Below are 21,467 nucleotides of genomic sequence, written 5' to 3'. Positions count from 1 at the left end.
ACACACACACACACACACAAATGAGAAAAACAGGCACACACCCACGAGAACGAGATTGAGAGGAGACAAGAAGGTATCAGTCTCTATCCAGATGTGCTGAAGATACAGTATGGGCCACTACCTGTGTATGGGTCAGTAACTGAGGCTGACAGTGGTGGTGCAGAGATCTGATTAGAACTGGGAGAGAGGCGGAGAAGGTTTTCCCATCAGGATCAGGTTTCAAACCCATATCTTATAGTGGTACTTTTACTTCTGCAAGGGTAATGGGCAGACTGAGATCCAGTCATCCGTATGCCTATGAGAGTAAGGAACTCAGGGTTCCTATTTTTTCTATTGTTATACATGTGTGAATGGGGGTTCGCGGGGGTGGGGTTAAGACGCAGTTACTTAAAAGTCTGTCATGACTTTTAAGTAACTGCATCACTCTATGGCAAATCACCTCATGGTATCTTGTCAGTTACTGGAAGAGCAAGAAAGGATATATTGTTTTAAAATTTTATTTCTTTTATCAATACTTCCTTATCATTATCTCAAACCACTTCAATTGAGGCCTGGCTTTCTTTACTTTTATTTAAAAAAAAAAAAGAGATAGGCAGTGACATGCTTGGTACTTTTGATTTTTTTAAAAACATACAACACAGGCAATCTGTTTCTAGACTCTAACAGCTCGACAATCGCCACATTTAAATATAAAATTACTAAATATGTTGGAAAGTCTATGCAGCCCTTGAAGCCTGCAAGTGGCAGTGATAAGTGGGCACTCTGTAGATTAGGGGTTCTTAAACAAAGGGTCAAGCCTTAAAATTGCTCAAAGGCCTGCAGCTGGAGGGTTCCTGTATGAAAAGATGAGTTGTATTATCTGAATAAGCTTGGGTCCCAGCGTAATACTAAATGTATTCCATATGGTTTCCCTGCTTTTGGAGTCCAAGAACTACAGAGAACTCCTTGTGTCCCATTAGATGTGGGTATACTTCATCACTGTTTCTGGATACCCTTGACCACACTTTTGGAGAGTCAATAGTTATAGAAATATCAATAACTGAGATATAAATGTCAACTAAAGTAATTGTTTTTTAAATTAAATGAGCCGTGCCTTACAACAAACTAATGTTGTAATTTAAGGTCTTCCATTTATCTTCAAAATTACTGTCTGCTCACCACTTTTTATTCTCTTATTTTCTTTTCTTTTTCTTTTCATTTCTTTTCATATTAGGGATGTACTGTACCTTCTACACTTAAAATTTCCACCTCTTTAAATTATCTTATTTTATGGGAACATATTAAACTGTTGATACATGTGTTTGCACGTGAAGTTGTGTGTGGCAGGTGTTAATAGCTTTTGAAATTGTCAGTGAGACAAACAAAGTTAGAAAAAACCATGTGTATAAATAGATTAGGTAGCACAAAGAACACTGAGTGTGGAATGAAAGACAGAGGAAATCTGGATGGAGTGCTTTTAGAGATTAAAAAAAATCGTCAGTAGCGTGACCATTATTCATCATCAGTCATAAGTGTGAAAAACCAACAGTTACTGAAATGCCTATATCTCATGAAATACAGCAGAGTCCAAAAGTCTGAGACCGTTGAGATCCATTCACCTGACTGTTGTTAACAAGTCTCTACACTTCCTTTATTACAACCAAAATATTATGAAGCTAATTAGTTTTCATGTTTTTTGATGAATGACAGAGAAGTCAAGGAAGTTTTTTTTTCCACAGCACTAATAGGGCTGTCAGTAAGACCATTACGCCAAAAAAGCTCTATCCTCGCTTTTTCCATTTGTTTCCTCTGCCTCACAAAGTAATCTCTAAAACCATCTGCACTGGGAGTAAAATTACATGTTGCCTAGCTCTCTTTTTTTGTCATGTAAACCTGTCTTTATGTCTCTCTCTGTCTGTCCTCAAAGCTTCTATAAAATCACACAGGAAGCAAAAGCTGGGAGGAAAAAACAGAACACTCGAACGTATGAGGCTTGTGGACATCTCAAATGCACTCAGAGAGGCCATTAATAAAAATAATTAGCACAGGAGATGGGAGGAAAAAAAAGGGGGGGCAGGCTTGGCAGATGTAAAATCTCATTTCTGTTATTTAATTTATCAGAGACTGAAGCAGGAAATCCACCAATCATTTTGTTAGAGCACAGAGCCCCTACAACAGGCATCTCTATCCTGGAAGGACATACACGTACACACACATATAAATACACACAGACCCAATCATCAGCCAAAGAGGGCCAGAGGGGTCATTAGTGAAGGAAGAAGATCAGATATCACCAATTCATCTTGGTCAAAATGATTAGAGAGACACACAGAAAGAGAGGGATATATAAGGGGGTGGATGTGTGCATTCCAGGTTTAATGTACTATCGTGATCTTGAAGTCATTAATCAAACACCAGTAGAAACACGCCCACATAATGTTTCACACACACGCACACATAGTTAAGGTTCAGGTTCAGAGAGGTCAAGGTGATTATTGTCACTGTAACTCACAGAAGTTGGCAGCAAACTGCAGCTTGTCTTGGAGAAGAACCATTCAACTCTCCACTCTGTCGCAACACATACGACATAATGACAACTTCCTTTGGGAAACCTTGGCCAATTAATGCACGGCATTAAACCTTGTAGCCATATCTACTGTCACTATTTAGTAAAACTACTACAGAATAGGCAAAATAGTGGTGGTTTCCTGAAGGGGAAAAGATGAAGGGCATTCTGTAGTCCCCCAAAGTTCATAGTAGTACGCTATGTCAGAAAGTAGCTAACAGCTGGAGCTATAAATTGCTGACCGCAGTGCCTCGATAAGTATAGAATTAAACTGCAAGAGTCTCACATCAGATTCAGACAGATATAATGATGCAGCTTGCAATGGAACTGAAAGGGTCAGCATCATGGATGTATGTAGAAACACTGGACACCTCATTCCAAGATGTTGCCCTATCCAAAAAGTATACAGGGTATTATACAGCATGATACAAGTCACGTTAATCTGTACATCCAAATGTTATACAATTCCTTGATGGGCTTTAGAGGCCCACAACAAAAACAGCTCCCAACGCAGCCTAAGCTCTCTAAGCTTTCGAGCAAGCACCATGGGACTAACAAGCAGAAGGCTGGTTTGTTTCTTATCTCTGTAGTCCCATTGTGCAATTTTCAATAGGCTAATTATTCAGACAACAGCAAGTTAAAAAACAAACAACTGAAGCAATATCATCTAACACAGAAAACAGGTATAAAGCCTGACTATGAAAAGCACAGGCTACTTACTTTGTTATGATCAAAAGTAAAATAAACTCACATTAAGTAGCTTACTTAAGAAAACTCCATGGGACAAACAAGCAGAAGCTCTGTTAGTTTGTAATCTCACTAGTCCCTTTGTGCAATTTTGAAAAGGCAATTTATTCATACAATGACTTGTTAACATAATATAAAAGCAAGAAAAAACAGACACAAACCCCTTCTATTGGAACCATTTTCTACATGGGACTTAAAAAAAGTCAAATTGAACTTTCTCTGACAATCACACTCAAGCAAACATCATTCATCCCAGTTAGAGCTTTGTTTCGAGCACATTGCGGATAGTTGGTACACACATGCACAAACAAACAAACACGCATGCACACACACGCACACAGTGGCACTGCAAAAACTAAACAGACAAACACACTGCCACACAAGGAATCAAATAATTCATGCAAGCAGTGTTCGTCAGCCTTGTACTCCTGATGTTTAAGTAGTGTAACTGATAAAAGACTCAAATATTCTGTAAAACATATGGCAGAATGGAATCGAGCAGAGGAGCGAGGTAGTGTAAACAAAATACAAAGGGGAGATGATGCTAGAGGGATATAAAGGCTGTGTGTCTGTGTGCTGGGAAGGATAAAAATCCTCCTGCCAAGTTAATAGGACAGTATGAACATCTGTGGGCTGCACTGAGGAGATCCACCTAAGATGACTTAATTCTGTGTGTAACTTTTCAATTATATTTTTACTGTTTGCAAGTGTCATGCGGGGCGGGTCGTAAAATCAAATGAGTCCCGAATCATGGTAGTGACTGTGGGCTAATAATGGTTATGATAATAATGTAGGAGGTTGACTGCAACAAAAGGAGAGTGATTGAAAGTATCCTACCATGGTCTGTGATTTTACAAGACACAAGATACAGCTCCTTCAGACTTCTCCCCTCCTTGGCGATGATTTCCACACACCTACAGACAGACAGACAGAGAAAAAAGAAATGTTTGTTCGTTTTTGCTTGAAAGCAATTTTGAACTGCATGAAAAACACTACAATGCATACACGGATACAGCAGCTCCCTTTCTCTTTACTTCTCTCTCTTACACACACACACACACACACACACACACACACACACACACACACACACACACACACACACACACACACACACACACACACACACACACACACACACAGACACGCACCCATACGTGGAATTATTCCACAGTAAAGGTTAAAGAGTACAGCTGCAGGGTCATAACTGTTCACATATTCTGCCTCTGCTTCTTTAACATACACATTAATAATTAAACACCTGATCTGATTAAAGAAGCATGCACTAACACAGCAGGAATGTATGTGTGTATTTGTGCGTGTGTGCGTGCGCAGACATACAAATATATAGTAAGCTTGCTCACTTCAAAGAAAGAGATATCTGTATTCAGCCCAGTTCCTGAGCCCAAAGGACCTACAGAGTGCATACGTGTGTGTGTGTGTGTGTGTGTGTGTGTGTGTGTGTGTGTGTGTGTGTGTGTGTGTGTGCGTGTGTGTGTGTGTGTGCGAGAGAGAGAGAGAGAGCGAGGGAGAGAGAAAGTATACACTAGGGAAGGCCACGGGGAAGATCAGAGTATCTGTATCAAATGATTCTCTTTAAATGCCTCTAATGAGAGGAGTGTGTGCAACAACTAGATTTTGATTAACGCATTTGACCTATTAACCTTCAGGAGAAATTGTTTTGATCTTTATGCTGGTGTTCTATCATGAATATTTATCAGACAAAAAAGACAAGCTCACACACACACACACACACACACACACACACACACACACACGTTAAAAGTGATGTTGAGCTGTCTGCTGTCGGGAACAATATTGAGGCATCTGTGCTCTCTAAGAATGTGCAAGGTGCTCATTCACTTTCACACAATATGACCATTTTGAAAGGCGTTGTTTATCTCACCATCGACCAAGCATTATGCGTGAGGACTTGTTGGGAAAATCTGAGCTTCTTTCATGCTTTTTATGCCACATCCTCACTATTTAGCAAATAGGAGTGAAAACAGATAGCAGATCAACAGGGAATTCGGTGGAGCAAAATTTTGAGCCTCTCGAACACGGCATGATTTGTAAGCTAGAATTTTTTTGCTTCGGTTTCATTTAAGGTGACACTATTCATGGACGTCACTTAATGTGTGACACATTGCACTGTAGGAACAAGGAGGAAAGAAAAGTTCAAATGTGTGCCATATTTCTAAGATCTTTATTTCTGAGTGGAGCCAAAGCTGTTAAAATGTGCACTGGCCTGTCTGCTTTAGTTCACTGGGCTGCATCTTCATATTTCGCCTTTTCTATTAAATTTCAGTTGCAGTGGTCCTCCGAGCTTCTCCAAGTTATCATGTTGTTTTCCTACTTCTTCATTATCCCTTCCCACCTGTCCCTATTTATTTTTCTTTCTTTCTCCCTGAGTCTTACTTCATCCTGCCCTTCTTCCTTTTCCTATTCACCACTTTTTCTCTCTCTGTGGACCACTCTAAGATGTGGTTTTGAAAAAATTCCACACTTTAAAATAGAAAAAGACCTGTTGCAATTGTTCATTCCTGCTCCAACCTTGTGCTGTGGCCAGTTTTAGATTAGATTCAGTTAAGCCAGTGAGATTGCAATATCATACTGTTTGTCTTGGTGCTACAGCATTACTGCTGCTAATGAATGAATGCACTGGGAAGAGTAGGTGAGGAAACAGATAAAAAGAAAGTAGCGATTCAGGGATGCAGCAATGCCTCGGCCGAGGCAGAGTGTATCCACTGGGAGCTTGTTACACTGTGCCAGGGTCCCCAGGGTCAGAGCAAAAGCAATTAGATTAGACATCAATGAATGAGGGAGGGAGTGAGGAGAGATGGAAAGCGACTACAGCAGGAAACAGAGTGAGTAGAAATCTCTATACAGCAGATAGTTGTTGAACAGAGACAGAGGGGGTACATCATGGGAGACCAACAGAGCTAAGGAATGGAAAGGAAATGGATAGAAAGATGAAAGAACAAGAAGCCATTAATAAGGCCGAAGTGAGGTGAAATTAGAAGATGTTAAAGGAGACAGCAGAGGAGACGAGGGAGGACGGAGCAGAGGTGTGGGATGTGATGGCTAAGACATGGTTCAAGCCACATGAAAGGCCTTCAAGAAGCAACAAGATCCCACCCACCTCTAACCAAACCCCACAAGGCTCAGCTGACATGAATTAGTGATCTGCTCGCTTTCAATAATGTACAGAGCCTGTGACAAAAGCCAAGGTTGGACATGGTGCGCATACTAAACATTTAGATAGAAGCAATGCTTCAGGAGATAACACTGAGAGCAGAACATTAGGATGCAGAGTAGAGAGCAAGTCAACAGGGTGGCAAGGTGCTTGAGCTAGAAAAGCTGCTGGTGGTGTTTAAAATGGGAAAAACACCGGTAACAGGCAGGATGAAGAGGAGAAAAAGGAAAGGTTACTTTTTAGAGACTTTGTTGACAGAAAAACCACATTTTATGAGAGTGTTGGAGAAGATAAGGAGAGCAGAAATTTGATGGAGGAGGATGAAAACAGGGTGATGCAGCTGATCGACAGACACTATGTGGGATGGAGGATAAGGATATGAGGTGGGATAGGAAAAGGAACTGATGAAGTGACAAAGGGAGGGAAAAATGTGCAGGATCGTGATGATGGGGATACGGTGTGAGATGCAGGAATACAACTAAGGTTAAGGAAGAAAAAACTAAGAGGAGAAACGGCAGACTGGGAGATGATGGAAATGTGCCAGAAAATATGAGAATAGAGAATCAGGAAAGAGTTAAAAAAGAAGTTGTTGAACAGTACTTGGGATCAATGAAGAGAGGATAAGTGGAGGAGACGAAGCAGACAGTGCAAGATGACAAGAATGTAAGGTAAGTTGAGGGGGAGGTAAATGAGGATGATTTTGAACAATAACAGAAAAATGAGCAAGATGAAGGAGTGCAAGAAAACGAGGAGTAAATGATGATGACAAGTGAATTAGGCGAGAAAGTCAGGCAAGTTGTCTCTGCTACCACTGGAGGAGAAAGATGCTCTTAAGAATATTATAAATGCAAAAAACACCAGAGAAAGCATTTTGTTATGTAGCTAGCTAATATACAGCTCAAGGCCATCTTTTCCAATAAAATCACATTAAAACAGTTCCCATGACAACTAAGGGACTGCATGTTCAAGCAGCTCGTGTGACCGGCAAGCAGGAGGGAGAGAGAGGACCAGGAGAGTGAGCCTCATCAGGGGTCAGTGTGTATTTGGCTCACTGTCACCACACTGTCGGCACAAACAGCCAGAGGTAAACAATCAAACTGCCGCTCCTCTCTCTATCTCATTCCTACAGTCCCACACGAACAAAATCAGACTTTGGTTTGGTTCTTTGCATGCCCAGGATTTGAGGGAATTTCTCATCCTTAAACACAAAGTCATACACACATTTTCTATCTAAATTGAATTATTGGACCCACACAATTGGGCCTCGAGGACTTTGCTTAACCCTGAAACATCTTTCATGTTTAATTCTATTTTCTCGCCATCCAAGCTAATGCCGCCTGCCAAAGAATTTAGCCCTTGTTCGACTGTTCGACACACTGAAGGATAAGAGGCTGAATCATAGTAAAAAAGAGTTGGTCCTAACTGATGTAGTCGCGTGACTTCTGCCTGAAATAGGGTAAAGGTTTGTTAATCCATTACTGAGCTAATATTCTTTAGAGTACTCAAAAGAGAAAATAACAATTAAATAATCTACCCAAAACAACTTAAAGAGCCAGATGCAGCTATATTTTTTATATCATCAGGAGAAAACCATGCAGTAATGCTGATTCTTAATTGCTCTTCCCTTGGAGTTTTTAAGAAGAAAACTCAATTATGTTACTCTGAAACCACGGTAACTACATCACCAGTCATTTATCTGGTGATTAACAGAAGCATTTTCCTGGGTCTTAGCGTGTAAATGAGGCGCAAGGGTATAAATAGCTAAAGCTGTATGAGCTAAAGTGTAGATTACGGTGGAAATGTCACTGACTGAGGAGCCTAGATGTTTTTTTAAACATCCATTTTTATTTCCTGGAAATCAATTTGCTCTTAGACCATATTTGACCAACTTCTGCAAACCGCCATCGTAAGGCTATGTACAATATACTGGCTCACTGAAAATTATTTAAGGTTTTAGAAACTCCTATGGTCTGATTACTACTCATTCCTAAAAAGCTGCAAATAAAATGAACATAGCCCATCTTGTTAAATGTTATTTATGTGCACTGAATAGCATTATTGAAACAAGTTTTTTTTTTTTTTAAACAACTCAAGCTCTTCAATGATAAATGGGAAATGGTAAACCAGCATGGTCAGAAGGATAAAATCCTATGTGCACTATACTGAAGGTTAGGGAAATGGACTTTCAAGTCAAAGTCAAGGCAGTGAAGTCGGTTCGCCTTCATTCTTACAGCGAGGAGCTCTAATTAGTCATCAACGTCTAAGAACATAGGAGAGCCTTTTAAAAATCACTCTATACATCTTCTGTAATATGGCCACTTACAGTATACAGCCTTAACCAGTGTTTGAAACATGAAAGAAAAAAAGAGGATTAGCACTGAGAAAATCATCGACCAACCAGCAGAATACTGCTTCTATCTGAGCTCTGTACTTATATCTTATAGCTGCCCTACAGGACAGCTGGCCTTGTGCGTGTGTGTGTGTGTGTGTGTGTGTGTGTGTGTGTGTGTACGCACAATCATGTCCGTGTTTTCTGTTGTACAACCAGAGGTTAAACCTTGACAAATCCTACTGATCAGCCCTTAATCCCAGCTCTCTGTTTGATCAAACTTAATCTCTGCCATGATCCTGTTGCTATGGTCATACTGTAAATTAGGTTATTTACGATTTATATTGTGCTCCGTGTAATTATTGTTGTTTTTATTTATTTTGTTATTTAGGCTTTTCGACAGACATTCTGTTAAAAATTTTTACAAATAATCAAGGCCCAACGATAACATTAATAGTAGTCATATCCATTCACAGATAGTGATCAAGATATACTGTGTATTTATTCTTGTACAATGTTTTTATTTCAACACCTAAATACTATAATAAAGGTCTCTGTGGAATATGGAAGTTTCCAAACTTACAAGTCCAATCATCTTAGTGAGCAATGTCCATGCACAGAAACTGGAACAACTCTACAGTGAGGCTCAATGAGGAGATATGGGACAAGAGGGGAGGGACAGAGGGGACAACCTAGTGTGTGTGTGTGTGTGTGTGTGTGTGTGTGTGTGTGTGTGTGTGTGTGTGTGTGTGTGTGTGTGTGTGTGTGTGTGTGTGTGTGTGTGTCATTAGGCAGGGTGTGTTGTTTGTGCTTGTGTGCATGTATCTCTCAGAGGTGAAGCTAATCTTCTTTTATGCAACACAGCCAGAGGTATCCAAGCAGACAGGCAGCAAGAGGAAGAATAGTAACAATACTTGAGAGAAACAGAGGACCATATTTATCACAAAGACTGCAGACAGTCTTGCAGCCAAACAACATGTGTAGAGCTTCTCTTTAGCTAGCCTATCACAATGAAGCAGGAACAAAGGCACTGCTGGGAGAATGGCTGAAGGTAGGTACACTAGCCCGGTGCCAACCAACACAAGGCCTCGTCTCATCCCGCTCCTCACACAGCCTGCAATTACACGGCTGTCTAGCGACACAAAAGAAGCAGGGAAATAGAAATGGGTGATTTTCGAGAGAAGAGGGCGAAAAGAAAGAAAGTAAGCATGAAATGTATAAAGAAAAGCGGTTGAAGGTCTAGGGAGAGGTTGAAAACATAAAAAGGAGGAGGGGGAGGATGCAGCAGTGGTGACAGATGAGACTTCAGACTTCCATTGCTGTCTTTAGACTTAATGAAATGGATGGGCGGAGCAGCAAAGAGGAGGAGAGTGAGGCAAGACGGCAGTTTATACTTCTGCGGAGAACGCTCTTGCAAAATGATTCTTGCTGTAAATTTTCTTTATATCACCCATAAATCCATACACAAGTATAAGGAAGCAGGGTTTGGCTTGCTCAGATGATGTGCAACACTGTGCAAGTTTCCGGAATACTTTTGACAAAAAAACTTTAAGGCTTTTTTTCACTGAGCTAATATAAATGGATATAAAAATATCCCATACCACAAAGGAGCCCTTGAGTAAGCAAATACTTCATTTGGAGGAAAAGCAAAAATCTTAAAATTAAGCAATACAGGTTTTATTGAATGAGAGGGAACATGTTCATAGCTTTTCAAATAGCTGACCCTGGACTATTGCTCTTTTGCCTATTCGGGATACAGTTAACACTGTGCTTTCAACAAAAAGTATCAGTATGTTTGTATGACACTTATATCACGATGGGTTTGAATGTAAAATATGTAATAGAGTATATGTACATATGTAATAATGATGAAAAATTTGTAAATGCAGCTTACAATTACAACTTATAATACAACTCAAATAACATTATGCCTCATTAAAAAAGCTCCCACTTACTATTGCAGCTCCTTAAATGTAACCATGACAGAGTTCACAGATATATCTCATATTTGTTTATTGTTATGATATACTTATAAATCCACAGGCCAAGGCTGTAAGATACACTTTTTATCCCTATCCATTTGAGCATTTGTGTGCGTGCGCGCTTGCGGTTGTGTGTGTGTTCCAGCCATCTGAATCAGGGTCTGCTTCAGCAATTACGGCCTGGATGATTTCCCAGGCTAGCCTCCCATACCCACCGCCGCTCAAATGAGAATCACATTCCTATTGTGTTCCACCACCGTTAATCATGTTTTCAAACGACTCTGCAAAACGGCGGGGCATTCCAGCGGCTTGTCATCAGCCTGCTCAAAAATGTGCCGATGGGGTCGTAACTGGAGCCATAAATGCCTATCATCCTCAGATTTCCTGTTCAACCTGTGCTTTTTTGTTTTGTCTGTGAAAGGAGAGGCGATCGCCAAATAAGCCACTTTGCAGGCCAACTAAAGGAAAGCAGAAATACCAAGGCCTTTCAATGTGCAGCGGTCTCCTCTCATCCTGAGTCAAGGTTTGGTTCTTTACATGCTTCAAGCATTTTTCTCCAGCTGTAATTGCAGGATAAAAGGATTCTAGTACTCCACTAAGTGTCAAAAGCTCCAATATAGAGATAGCAGGAGTCCTACTCTGAGCAAATGGTCATTTGGCAGTTCTAAAGGTTTATACATAAAATAATACTGAGTTCAAAAGTGCATCAGACTTCTGAAGATATTTTGATATAAATTTGCCAGAAACTTATGGCTGTTATTACATACAATATTAGCCCACACTTTCAACATCTCCAAAAACAAGTGTCACTCACACACCAGTCAATTTGTCCATCAAAAACCAGCAAGAAAAGCCAACTAAGCACTTTGTAAGGTTAAGTGGTAGTTATTCACTTGAAGCTCATCCAAATGGACACCCTGTTACCTTGCCAACACTGCCGGGCCTCCGTGATGCACATGCACTAATAGCATTACAAAGCAGCTTCTCAGTTGCCAGCGGAAACCAAACTGGACTCACAATGCTCAAACAGCATGGATCTCTAATAGTTCTTCACTCTGCCTCTGTGGTTCCTTCCTTGGTTTGTTCTAAGCAGTTTCCCCGAGGACATGCAAGCGAGATACTCACCTGTAAATGAACAACTGGGTTCTGTAAAGCAATGCCATGCCCCTATCCAACTCCACGGTCAGCCAACTGCAGCCATAACACAATAAATAACTCAGGAGAAGATGAGCACTGCCCCGTGGCAGATGGTGATAACACTTAAAGCCTCAGGTCTGAGTTGACACAGTGCTGTTTGTGCCTGCATGTGTGTGTGTGTGTGTGTGTGTGTGTGTGTGTGTGTGTGTGTGTGTGTGTGTGTGTGTGTGTGTGTGTGTGTGTGTGTGTGTTAGCGCAGAAGAGAAAGTTAGTGGATCTCTGCCCATGTGAGACGACCAGCCAGGTGAGGGATGTTTGCCCATGATAGATGTTACTGTAGGGAATAAAAAGCAGTGGGTGCATCTGTTTTCTCTTATTTCTGAAACATGCAGTCAGGTAGAACAAGAGCAAAACTGCTTCAAACCTCTCAGCACTCTGCATATGTTTTTGATTATGGCATCCACTTCTTAAATTAGGCCTGGATTTTGATTTCGCACAAAACTCATAGTTTATAGTGCACATCTTGTACACATCAAGTATAATATAGCACTGTGATCACAAAAGAGAACCTCTGTTTTGGTTTCACTACAAAATAATCTTGTTAGCAAGTCACATTGTCTATAATTAAGTCATTAAATTCTTATTTTCTGTCAATCAAGTGAAAAAAATGGTATGTATGATAACCACGAGGCCACCAGGATGCCCCGATGCAGTATGTTCTAAATTGTCAAAAACGCCCTTTTTTACAATCTTTGACACTGATTTCTAAAAAGCTACTGAAAGAAATTGATTTGTACTCGAAACATTTTAAAATATTCTTATTTTATTGGCAGATTTATTCACTTGTTTTTAATTTAAAAAAAAAGGGTTTTGCAGGACTCAACTATCACTGAAATGTATTGATAGGAAAATTATTTTTTGCTTTTTGTTTTTTAGGACACTGCAACAAGCCCCTTATATGAATTCTTGTCATGAAGTATACTGTAGTATTTGACTATGAGTAAATGAGATTTGTCCAGAGCAGATATTACAACCAGTAACTACCAGCTAATACCAGAGTGTTGTTTCAGGCACTAAAGAAGTCTGACTGTGATAAATTGAGGTAAGCATACCCCTCAGGGCTGCATATTGTAACTCTTCTGCTCCCTGTCCACATGCAGAGAGACGTGAACTATCACGATGTTTACCAATAGGCCTGACACAGTGGCACACGGTAACACACAGTGTACACCCTACGCCCACTCAGCCGTGGCTAATTGCTCTGCACTTTGATTACCGCCATCTATTTTAATGAGAGCTTACCAACGCATTCTCTCCTGCCCGCTCTCTCTGTCAAACACACATGCAAACACGGTGCACGCATGCAGGAGCGTGTGCATGCAAAAAGCAGAGAACAATACTGTGTACCATGTTTGTCCTGTTGGCAGGATATTGGAGGGTGTTCATTAGGCTAATGGATATGAAGAGGAAGGGAGAAGGGGGATGAAGATAGAATGGCGGAGGAAAGGAGGCAGTGAGAATGGGAGGGTGGGAGGCCACTGAATTATACCACAACACATTCTGTACAATGGCCCAACAAGTCATACTGCAGCGTGTAATTTCCTTGCTACTATGACAGAGAGAGGAATGCTTCAATTACACAGACAGGCTTTAATTACGCTGAATTTGCCTCGTAAGTTGGCTCCCTTTGAGAACGAATGAGCTGTTAAATTTTTGGTGCTACTGCTCACTGCTCCTGCAGCTTTTCTGGATGGACTCAGCTTCATTAGGATCACTGGTTTACCAGCACACACACCAGGATGACAAAGCCTAATCAATGGACTCACACTGTTCTAAAGACTCGAGGAGAGCTGAGACACTACATACCGAACTGGACAGGGTTGCTGATCGATGGTGAAAATGTGTGCTTTCCAGTGTGGCTTCTGTCATCCTTTATTTTCCTTGGCAGACATTGTAGCTTCTGTCACTGAGGTTGTACATTGTCTTCTCGTCAAAAGTTAAAAATATATATATTTGTTTTCTACTGAGAGTGAAAAGACATGAATATACTATGCTACGATAGCCCTTGACTAAAGTATGCTTCACAAAAAAAAAAACAAATAAGCAGAATATACATAAAGAGAAAAAGAAAGCACAGGAGACCAGAACAGAAAGAAAACAGAAAAGAGGAGGGGTGTGAAAGGAAAGAGTGCATTAAAGGGATCGAGTGCGACAACCGCATTACAACCACAGCTATGCTAGATCACATCATCACGCTGTCTCATCATTTTACGAGACGTTGAAACAAGTTCAACATGTCTAGTAGTAACTGTCATCAATACCACACACACACACACACACACACACACACACACACACACACACACACACACACACACACACACACACACACACACGCACACACATATGCATGCATAGAATAGACACAACTGCTAAGTTTGAAAATGTTTTTCCAGGCAGATAGAGCTCCAAATGTTGCTGAGATAAGGTCAGAGCACTGTGTAGTAAGTCAACTACAAAAGGTGAATATGTGTGTAACCTTAGGGCAAAATTTGTGTGTATCAGAGGTTTCAAAATTTCATTTCACACATAGAAAAAACCTCTAGTCTTTACTGCCTGAATGAACCCAGAGCTGGAACTGGAGCTGGAGCTGGAGCTGCATCTAACCCTGGCAACAATCACCCCTGACTCTTGACCTATGACTGGATGTCTGGAGAGCCCACATTGAACTGACTGTAACCCCTGTCTGCCAGTGTCTCCATAGCAACGTGAGCAGGGGTAGCACTTTAACACTACAACCTAAAATAGTGGCACTATCTTAGAAACTATTATCACACAAAACAGTAGGCTCCAAGTATATGGAACCAAATTGCTTATATTTTCTCCGGCGACTACGTTTAATGTTGGCAGTCCTAGCATTCCTCTCACCTCATCTCTATACCCTAACACCTATTCCTACTGGATATTATCACTGAATTGTCCTGTTTGATTTACAGCATATAATGCCTTCCTATTCCCTTTGTGGTGTTATCATAATATTAAAGTATCACACCTTACCAATAAAACACACACATGGCACACTACAAATAAAACACCCACATAAAAGATAAATTATCTGTAATATAGGGAGAGGGCTATAGCATATACTGTATTAACTAGCAGCTAAACCAATTGTTCCCTCCATGGGGACCATAGAGAGAAAAATCTTAATGAGAAACTGGTGGCTAAATAACCATGATGGTAATAACAGTGGGAGCGTCTCTCGGAGCAGGCGTTTGACTCTGGTGACACACAGCCATTAGGTATTCATGAAAACAGATGTTGCTTGGCTCACCAGCTCATTGGCCCAAACAGCCCTCGAAAAAGCCAGAATCCTAAATGAATTTCCCCAACGGAACACACTGTTTGATCCCATGCCAAGAAAAAGTGAGGAGACTTTCAAAGGGGGTGGGGGTATACTTTATCCCCCCTTGAAGTTCCTGTCTTCTCTGCCTCATATAACGCCTCTTCATCACCAGAGCTCATCTCTTTCTCCTCATATCCAAAGATTCCATCTTTAGCATGGGCTGAAGAAACAAAATCCTATTAGCTTGATAGCAAAGTGAATTTGTTGAAGCAGTCTCCACCAGGCAACGCTCCAGTGGCTTATCACTTGCTAAGCAGACAGAGCTTAGGCAAGAGGAGGACAGAAGAGAATGGCTGAGGAGACAGAGAGAGGAGAGGACCAGAGGAGTTTAGTTGCTATTATATATAGTTCTGTATAAGTAGGGCTCATTGTCATCTTTTTTTATCCCCTCCCTTGATGTTGATCTTTAAAGATAATATTTGATTTTTTAAAAAGTCACAAAAACTTGTTTCACACTTTTTAATTCTGCTTGTTAATTGTGTTTAGTGTTTTTGCTTTGATTCTAGGGCATAATCAGGAGCACATATGTCCTTCTTTCCTATTTTTCTTTTTCTTTCTCTCTATGTATTACTGGAAACATTTTCTGAACTGTCAATGTCAAAAGAGAACCTGTTTTAATGTCAGATGCAGTGGACAGCATCCACTTGCATTACACTGTACCATACAATGTGTTACGCAAAGAAAGTCATGATATCAGGATATCTTTTAGTAAAAATTCAGCATGATGAACATAATCCTTGTGTTTTAATATGCTGCCTGATAGGCCATCAATTGTTTTCCACTTTGGTGGACAACAAAGCTGTATTTTCTCCTATTCTTTTGGTACACTGTATAGGAACATTACATAACTCAAATGAGTATATAAATCCTCACTCTTTCCCTACTTTAAAGAGTATCAAAGAGTGAATGTCAATGAGAATAAGGAACCAGATTTACAGACTTTGTTCTCTTCTTTTCCATAACTATTGATATTAGAGTCTTCATCCTTACAAAGATCTTCTGTTTAGTGTGCTGGTGAATTGACCAGGGCTGGTGGTTTAGGGAGACAAAGGGAAGAGGACAGAGTAGAAGAAGAACAGGCTTTAATAGACAGTGTTGTTGATGTATGTGATTATAGACTCTTCATGCTGCCCATCCATTCTCTATAGATTCCAGATGATAACAGTCCTTGGACCGTCTCTTTCTTCGTCTCCCTCCCTCCCGCTCAATGTTTTCCTCTTATCCTGTGCTTTCACCCATTTATCTGAACATCCCCTCTTCTTCTCCTGCCTTTCTGTTTCTGTTTATCCCTCTCTTTCTCTCTATGTTCTTTCTCTCTCTGTTCCCCCCTCTCTGCTCTCTAAAACCTGTGCACTTTCTTTCGATTCCTTCGCCCTTGTAACACCATCTTCTTCTCACAATGACTTCCCCTCTACTTTCCTCATGTGCTTCACAGGGAGCCAACAAACCACATCACATATCTAAGACCCCCTCTCTCCTGGTAAACGTCACCTCTTCTATCCCTACTATCTTTTTCTTTTTTACCACTGCCTCTCACCCTTTCATGGCCATCATCCCAGCATGCATCCTTACAGTTTACGACAGTGTTCACATATCCAAAGAAAAAATACCCCCTGATGGGTGTTATGTGTTTGCCTCGAAACACATTAGCAGTGTCGAGTAAAACGCTATGACAAATGACAGGAGACTAACAGTGGGAATCCTGCTGGTCATTCAACCAGTCAGCAGAAGCACTGAAGTGCACTCCGCCACAACACTGAGGCTCAAACTGAAACCAATCCTCTAACGCCATACAATATCTTCCTTAATCTTACTCAAGCCCTGCTCATTACACACTCAGCATGGGCCGGAGACAGGCAACACAGGGAGTTATGTGGCTAAGATTTGTATGCCAACTGTGTGCGAGTTTGCATGCGTGTATGTGTGTATGTAGACGCAATAATGTGGTATCGCTATCACTGCAAGACGAGGCCACAGCAAAAGGGTGTGTAATACATCATGACACTGAACACATATCAAGTAGATTTATAGTCCATATCATCCCCACCCATTAGAATCAAAACCATAGAGAATGTTAATTTCCATTGCCATAAACAACCGTAATAAGTATCACACTGACATGTGAGCATGTTTGAATGCCGGCGTAAGAATCAGCATACTGTGATACATAGAATCTGCAGAAATGATATGTATATGCCTGTGTAGATTTGAAAGTGCTTGTGTGTTTCACTACATTTGTCAACACAGGTATGTGCAAGAGTAATCGGTTGTGCACGTCTCTTTTTACCTCATTACTACAGTAAAAATCCTGCCCATGTTTTGTTCATCACCTCCGTCATGCGAGGTGATGTCATCCCCAGTAAATTCGGACGATCCTAATTGTGCAGGGTGATAATGCACGCTCATAAAGTCTAACATATTTCAAGCCACAATAATACTCTCTGTAATCCAGCAACTTTTCAGCACCCTCCAATACCCACCTAACATTCAAGGACGGGCAGAGAAAGGGCTCTGCCAAAAGCTAGAGGGCTGATCTGAAAAACAGAAGCAAAATGAGACTAAAAAAGAAGTTCTGTGCACAAAGACACACATTACTGAGCAAAAATCCCTTCTTTTGCTTAAACAGCCATGTACACACACATACAGACAGAGTCAACTCAAAGCAGCAGACTGGAGGGTTGGAGTAGTACAGCTCCCAGTCTGCCAGTTCAGTTTTATGTCTCGGCTTTGATACAAATCCACACAGCATGTGAGCTCACTTCAACACCGGAGATGTGTGTGTTTATGTATATGTGTCTGTATATGTGCGGGTTGGATTGTCCAATCCACCAACTGTTTGTTCGCATACAAAGCCAAATTGCAACCATTTCCAAACAGTGCAATTGAACACTTGTGTGTGTGTGCACATGAGTATTTTCATGCGTGTGTTTACGTGCATGCGAGTGTCTATCTGTGGTGTGTGATCCATTCTGTTTCCCACATGAAGCTGTTCCTCATTAATCAAGTTATGGAGGGACAGCTATATGGGTCGAGTCCACTCCTTCACAATAAAACCTCACTGGGCTTCTTTCCACCTCCAGCTCACATAATCCACCTTCTGGCCAGATCAGGTCATACACAAGAAAACCATAATGAGGATCACTGGCCTGGGCCAAACAGATGCTATGATTATTCAATTTTTTAGCTCAACTCCTGTGTGTACATATACTGTATGCACTTTCAAGGTATTGTTTTTACTGAAATGTTAAGATCATTATTTCCTTGCAAAATTTTCTTTTACAGCAAAGTTTGTATGAGTGACATAATGTCTGCATTGAAAAAAAGTAATAATGATATTTTGCTGCCAAATGTATAATTTATGGTATTTTTTCCAAAATTCCGGATTATTAGATTCTAATAACACTGTTGAATCCTGGTAGAATGGAGGTACAATGGCTATAAAGTCTGTAACAAAGACAGATGGTCAAAAATAACAAAAGTCAAAGAGAAAACATATTGAAAAAATTATGCAGTGGGACACCTCTGACAGCCATGGACCAATCTGTTCAGCCAAATGTCCTATAACCTAAACTTTTCTCATTTCTCATGAACCCTGCAGAGAAGACATGACAAATGCGGCAGAACAATGTTTTATCTCATCTGACATCCCGACAACTAGGAAATAAACATAAGCTGACAGCCAATCAGATCGCCCATCTGCTGGTCTGCCTCACAGTGGTTGGATGGCCCGACAAGCGGTGAAGGAATAATTTTTGAGGGACGCACTCCAGAGATGGTAAGTGGGGGAGCTGGGGGGGTTGAGGTAAACAGAGAGAAAAGAAGCAAGAGAGAGGAAATATGGGGAGAGTGGAGTGTGCAGACACATGGCACCTCCAGGCTATTTGATTGGTAGAGGCATGTGAGCAGCCAGGCAGGGAAGACCAGGAAATGTAATTCAGGGGGGCTGTCTGGATATGACATCTCTGGGAGCTATTCAATCTGCAGCCAAACCCTCAAGTGGCGCCTCGCTTGGCATGGTGGCAGGGAGGTTACAACTGTGAGCTCACTGCCTGTCAACCCCACTACAGCCTCTGTGGAGAAAAAGATATGACGGAAAGAGAGGAGAGGAGAGGAAGATAAAAGGCAGCAGAAATGCTAGAATGAAGTGAACAAATTTATGTACTGACAATGTAACTTAAAAAGGTCCAGCCAAGAATAAACAAGATTTAAATGGAGAGGGTGAATGTCTGAAAGGAAAGGCGGAGGGGATGCCAGGAGACAGAGGCACAATGGGACTCAGCTGAAGCTCTGGAGAATGAATGGGAGAAAGACTGAGGAAGGAAAGGCGGAGCGAGTGAGAAAGTGATCCAGGCGCCGGCTGTGATTCTTCTCTGTCAAGCATGGCTCATAGAGAACAGTGATAATTGACAACAGTGGCTGACGTTCTTCTCTGGACCACTCTATTCATTACAAAACCAAAACAATCCACCCCAACCCCCCTTACTATGCCTTAAGAAGTACATTAAGCAACGGTACTTCATAGCTCCGTCTGTGAAGTGTTACTAATACAGAATGTCTTGTATTAAATGTTATAATGTACTGGGATCAATGTGGAGGGACTAGATTAGGCAATGTGCTTTGGGTGTTCACTACGTTCACATAGACAATGCAATTGTCTTCTGTCAATATCATTCTACGTCCGGAGTGCATTGCTATTCACGCATAGGCTTACACACAGTATACTTTGTTAGGGACACCTGCACAGTCGAATGCAATCCAATACAACTATTCTGCATTAAGTCCACTTTTATGATGCCTTTAATGTTCACTTTTTGGTTTAAACTGTCATAGAGGTGTTCATTAAATTATAGGTTTTAGAACTGAGGTTATAGTGGTGGTATTGTAGTAGACAACTTTATATTGAGAGGTGTTTTCTAATATTCTTTCCTGCTTATGAATGTAAATTGGAAGGACAAAAAATTAGAAACTGAACTCTGCACATTTCTGACAATGTCACTTAAAACTGAAGCTTCATAAAGATATACATTATGGCAGGGCAGTTTTATTGGACTGCATTTGATTGTGCAGGCGTACCTAATAAAGTGGCCATTGAGTGCCTATCATCTACTAATGTCACATTATTTTACTATTAAATAGGGATATATTTAGGGATGTGTTTGCTTGATTGACAGCGATTGTGATGTTGTCACCCTCGGAGCCACCCAGGCTTAACCCCAATTTCCAAATTTGGGGTTTCTTGCTCCAAAAAAAGTCAGTGACAGCAATTAACCCAGCTCAAGGCTTCAAAACATCGCTTAATAAACATTTGGGTGACCTCACAGACTTAGGGGACCTACTGTTTATAGTTTAATGTAATATACGGCAACAGATTTTATGGAACAAAAACGCTTGCAACGCTTCAACACAGAAAATGGAGAACGTTTATGAACACATGTACACACATACAGTACATCTTCCCAACATGGGATTATGTTCTCAAGTGTATGTGTATGTGTGTGTGTGTACACATACACACACACACACACAGACACACTAATTGCTGTGCTGATTCTCTCTTTAGCTCTGTCTTGTCTGTGTCTCGTGGCAACGAAACAGTACGAGGAGAAATGAGAAGAAAAATAAAAAGGAGTGAGGATTGGAGGAAAAGAAAAACATGGTGGATTATCCCCTAATCCTCCGTCCCATTATGGGGGCGTGGCTCAGCTTCTAATACATTAAGAGTACAGTAGGAACATGGTTCTCTTTTCCATATCCTTGCTTTGTCTGGGATGTTTCTTTCATCCATAATTTTTACTCCTGCTTTTATGTTCTGCGTTTTGTGTGAGTAATCTAATCTACCTCGAGGATATCAGCTATAGCTAGCTATACTAATGTTATTACCTTACTGACAAATTGAACACCACATACTAAAATTTTGTGACATCTGATAATGTCATGTGCATTTGTATTTCAGTGTATTTTTCAACAGGGGGCATTTAAAGTATGATAGTCGACAGGAGAGTGAAGGCAGGACTAGAGGGGAGAAGAAGGTAGGGACTGAAATGCAGTAAAGGTTCCCATCCGGATGTGAACTGGCGACGTTGCGGTTCATGGTCGGCACCTTAATTGCTGGCCACAAGGGAACC

General features: G+C 40.9%; 1 protein-coding gene across 1 annotated transcript in view; it reads right to left on the bottom strand.

The window, feature by feature from the left end:
* Positions 1 to 21,467, bottom strand: part of fbxl17 (F-box and leucine-rich repeat protein 17) — a 223,108-nt gene that overhangs the window by 63,025 nt on the left and 138,616 nt on the right. Inside the window, exon 11 of the mRNA XM_040154669.1 lies at positions 4,130 to 4,206. Coding sequence (XP_040010603.1) covers positions 4,130 to 4,206 — 77 coding nt within the window. The remainder of the gene's footprint in view (positions 1 to 4,129; positions 4,207 to 21,467) is intronic.

Source organism: Xiphias gladius, chromosome 19 (genome assembly GCF_016859285.1).
Source record: "Xiphias gladius isolate SHS-SW01 ecotype Sanya breed wild chromosome 19, ASM1685928v1, whole genome shotgun sequence".
Classification (NCBI taxonomy): Eukaryota; Metazoa; Chordata; class Actinopteri; order Istiophoriformes; family Xiphiidae; genus Xiphias; species Xiphias gladius.
This window is presented reverse-complemented; position numbering and strand designations above follow the sequence as displayed.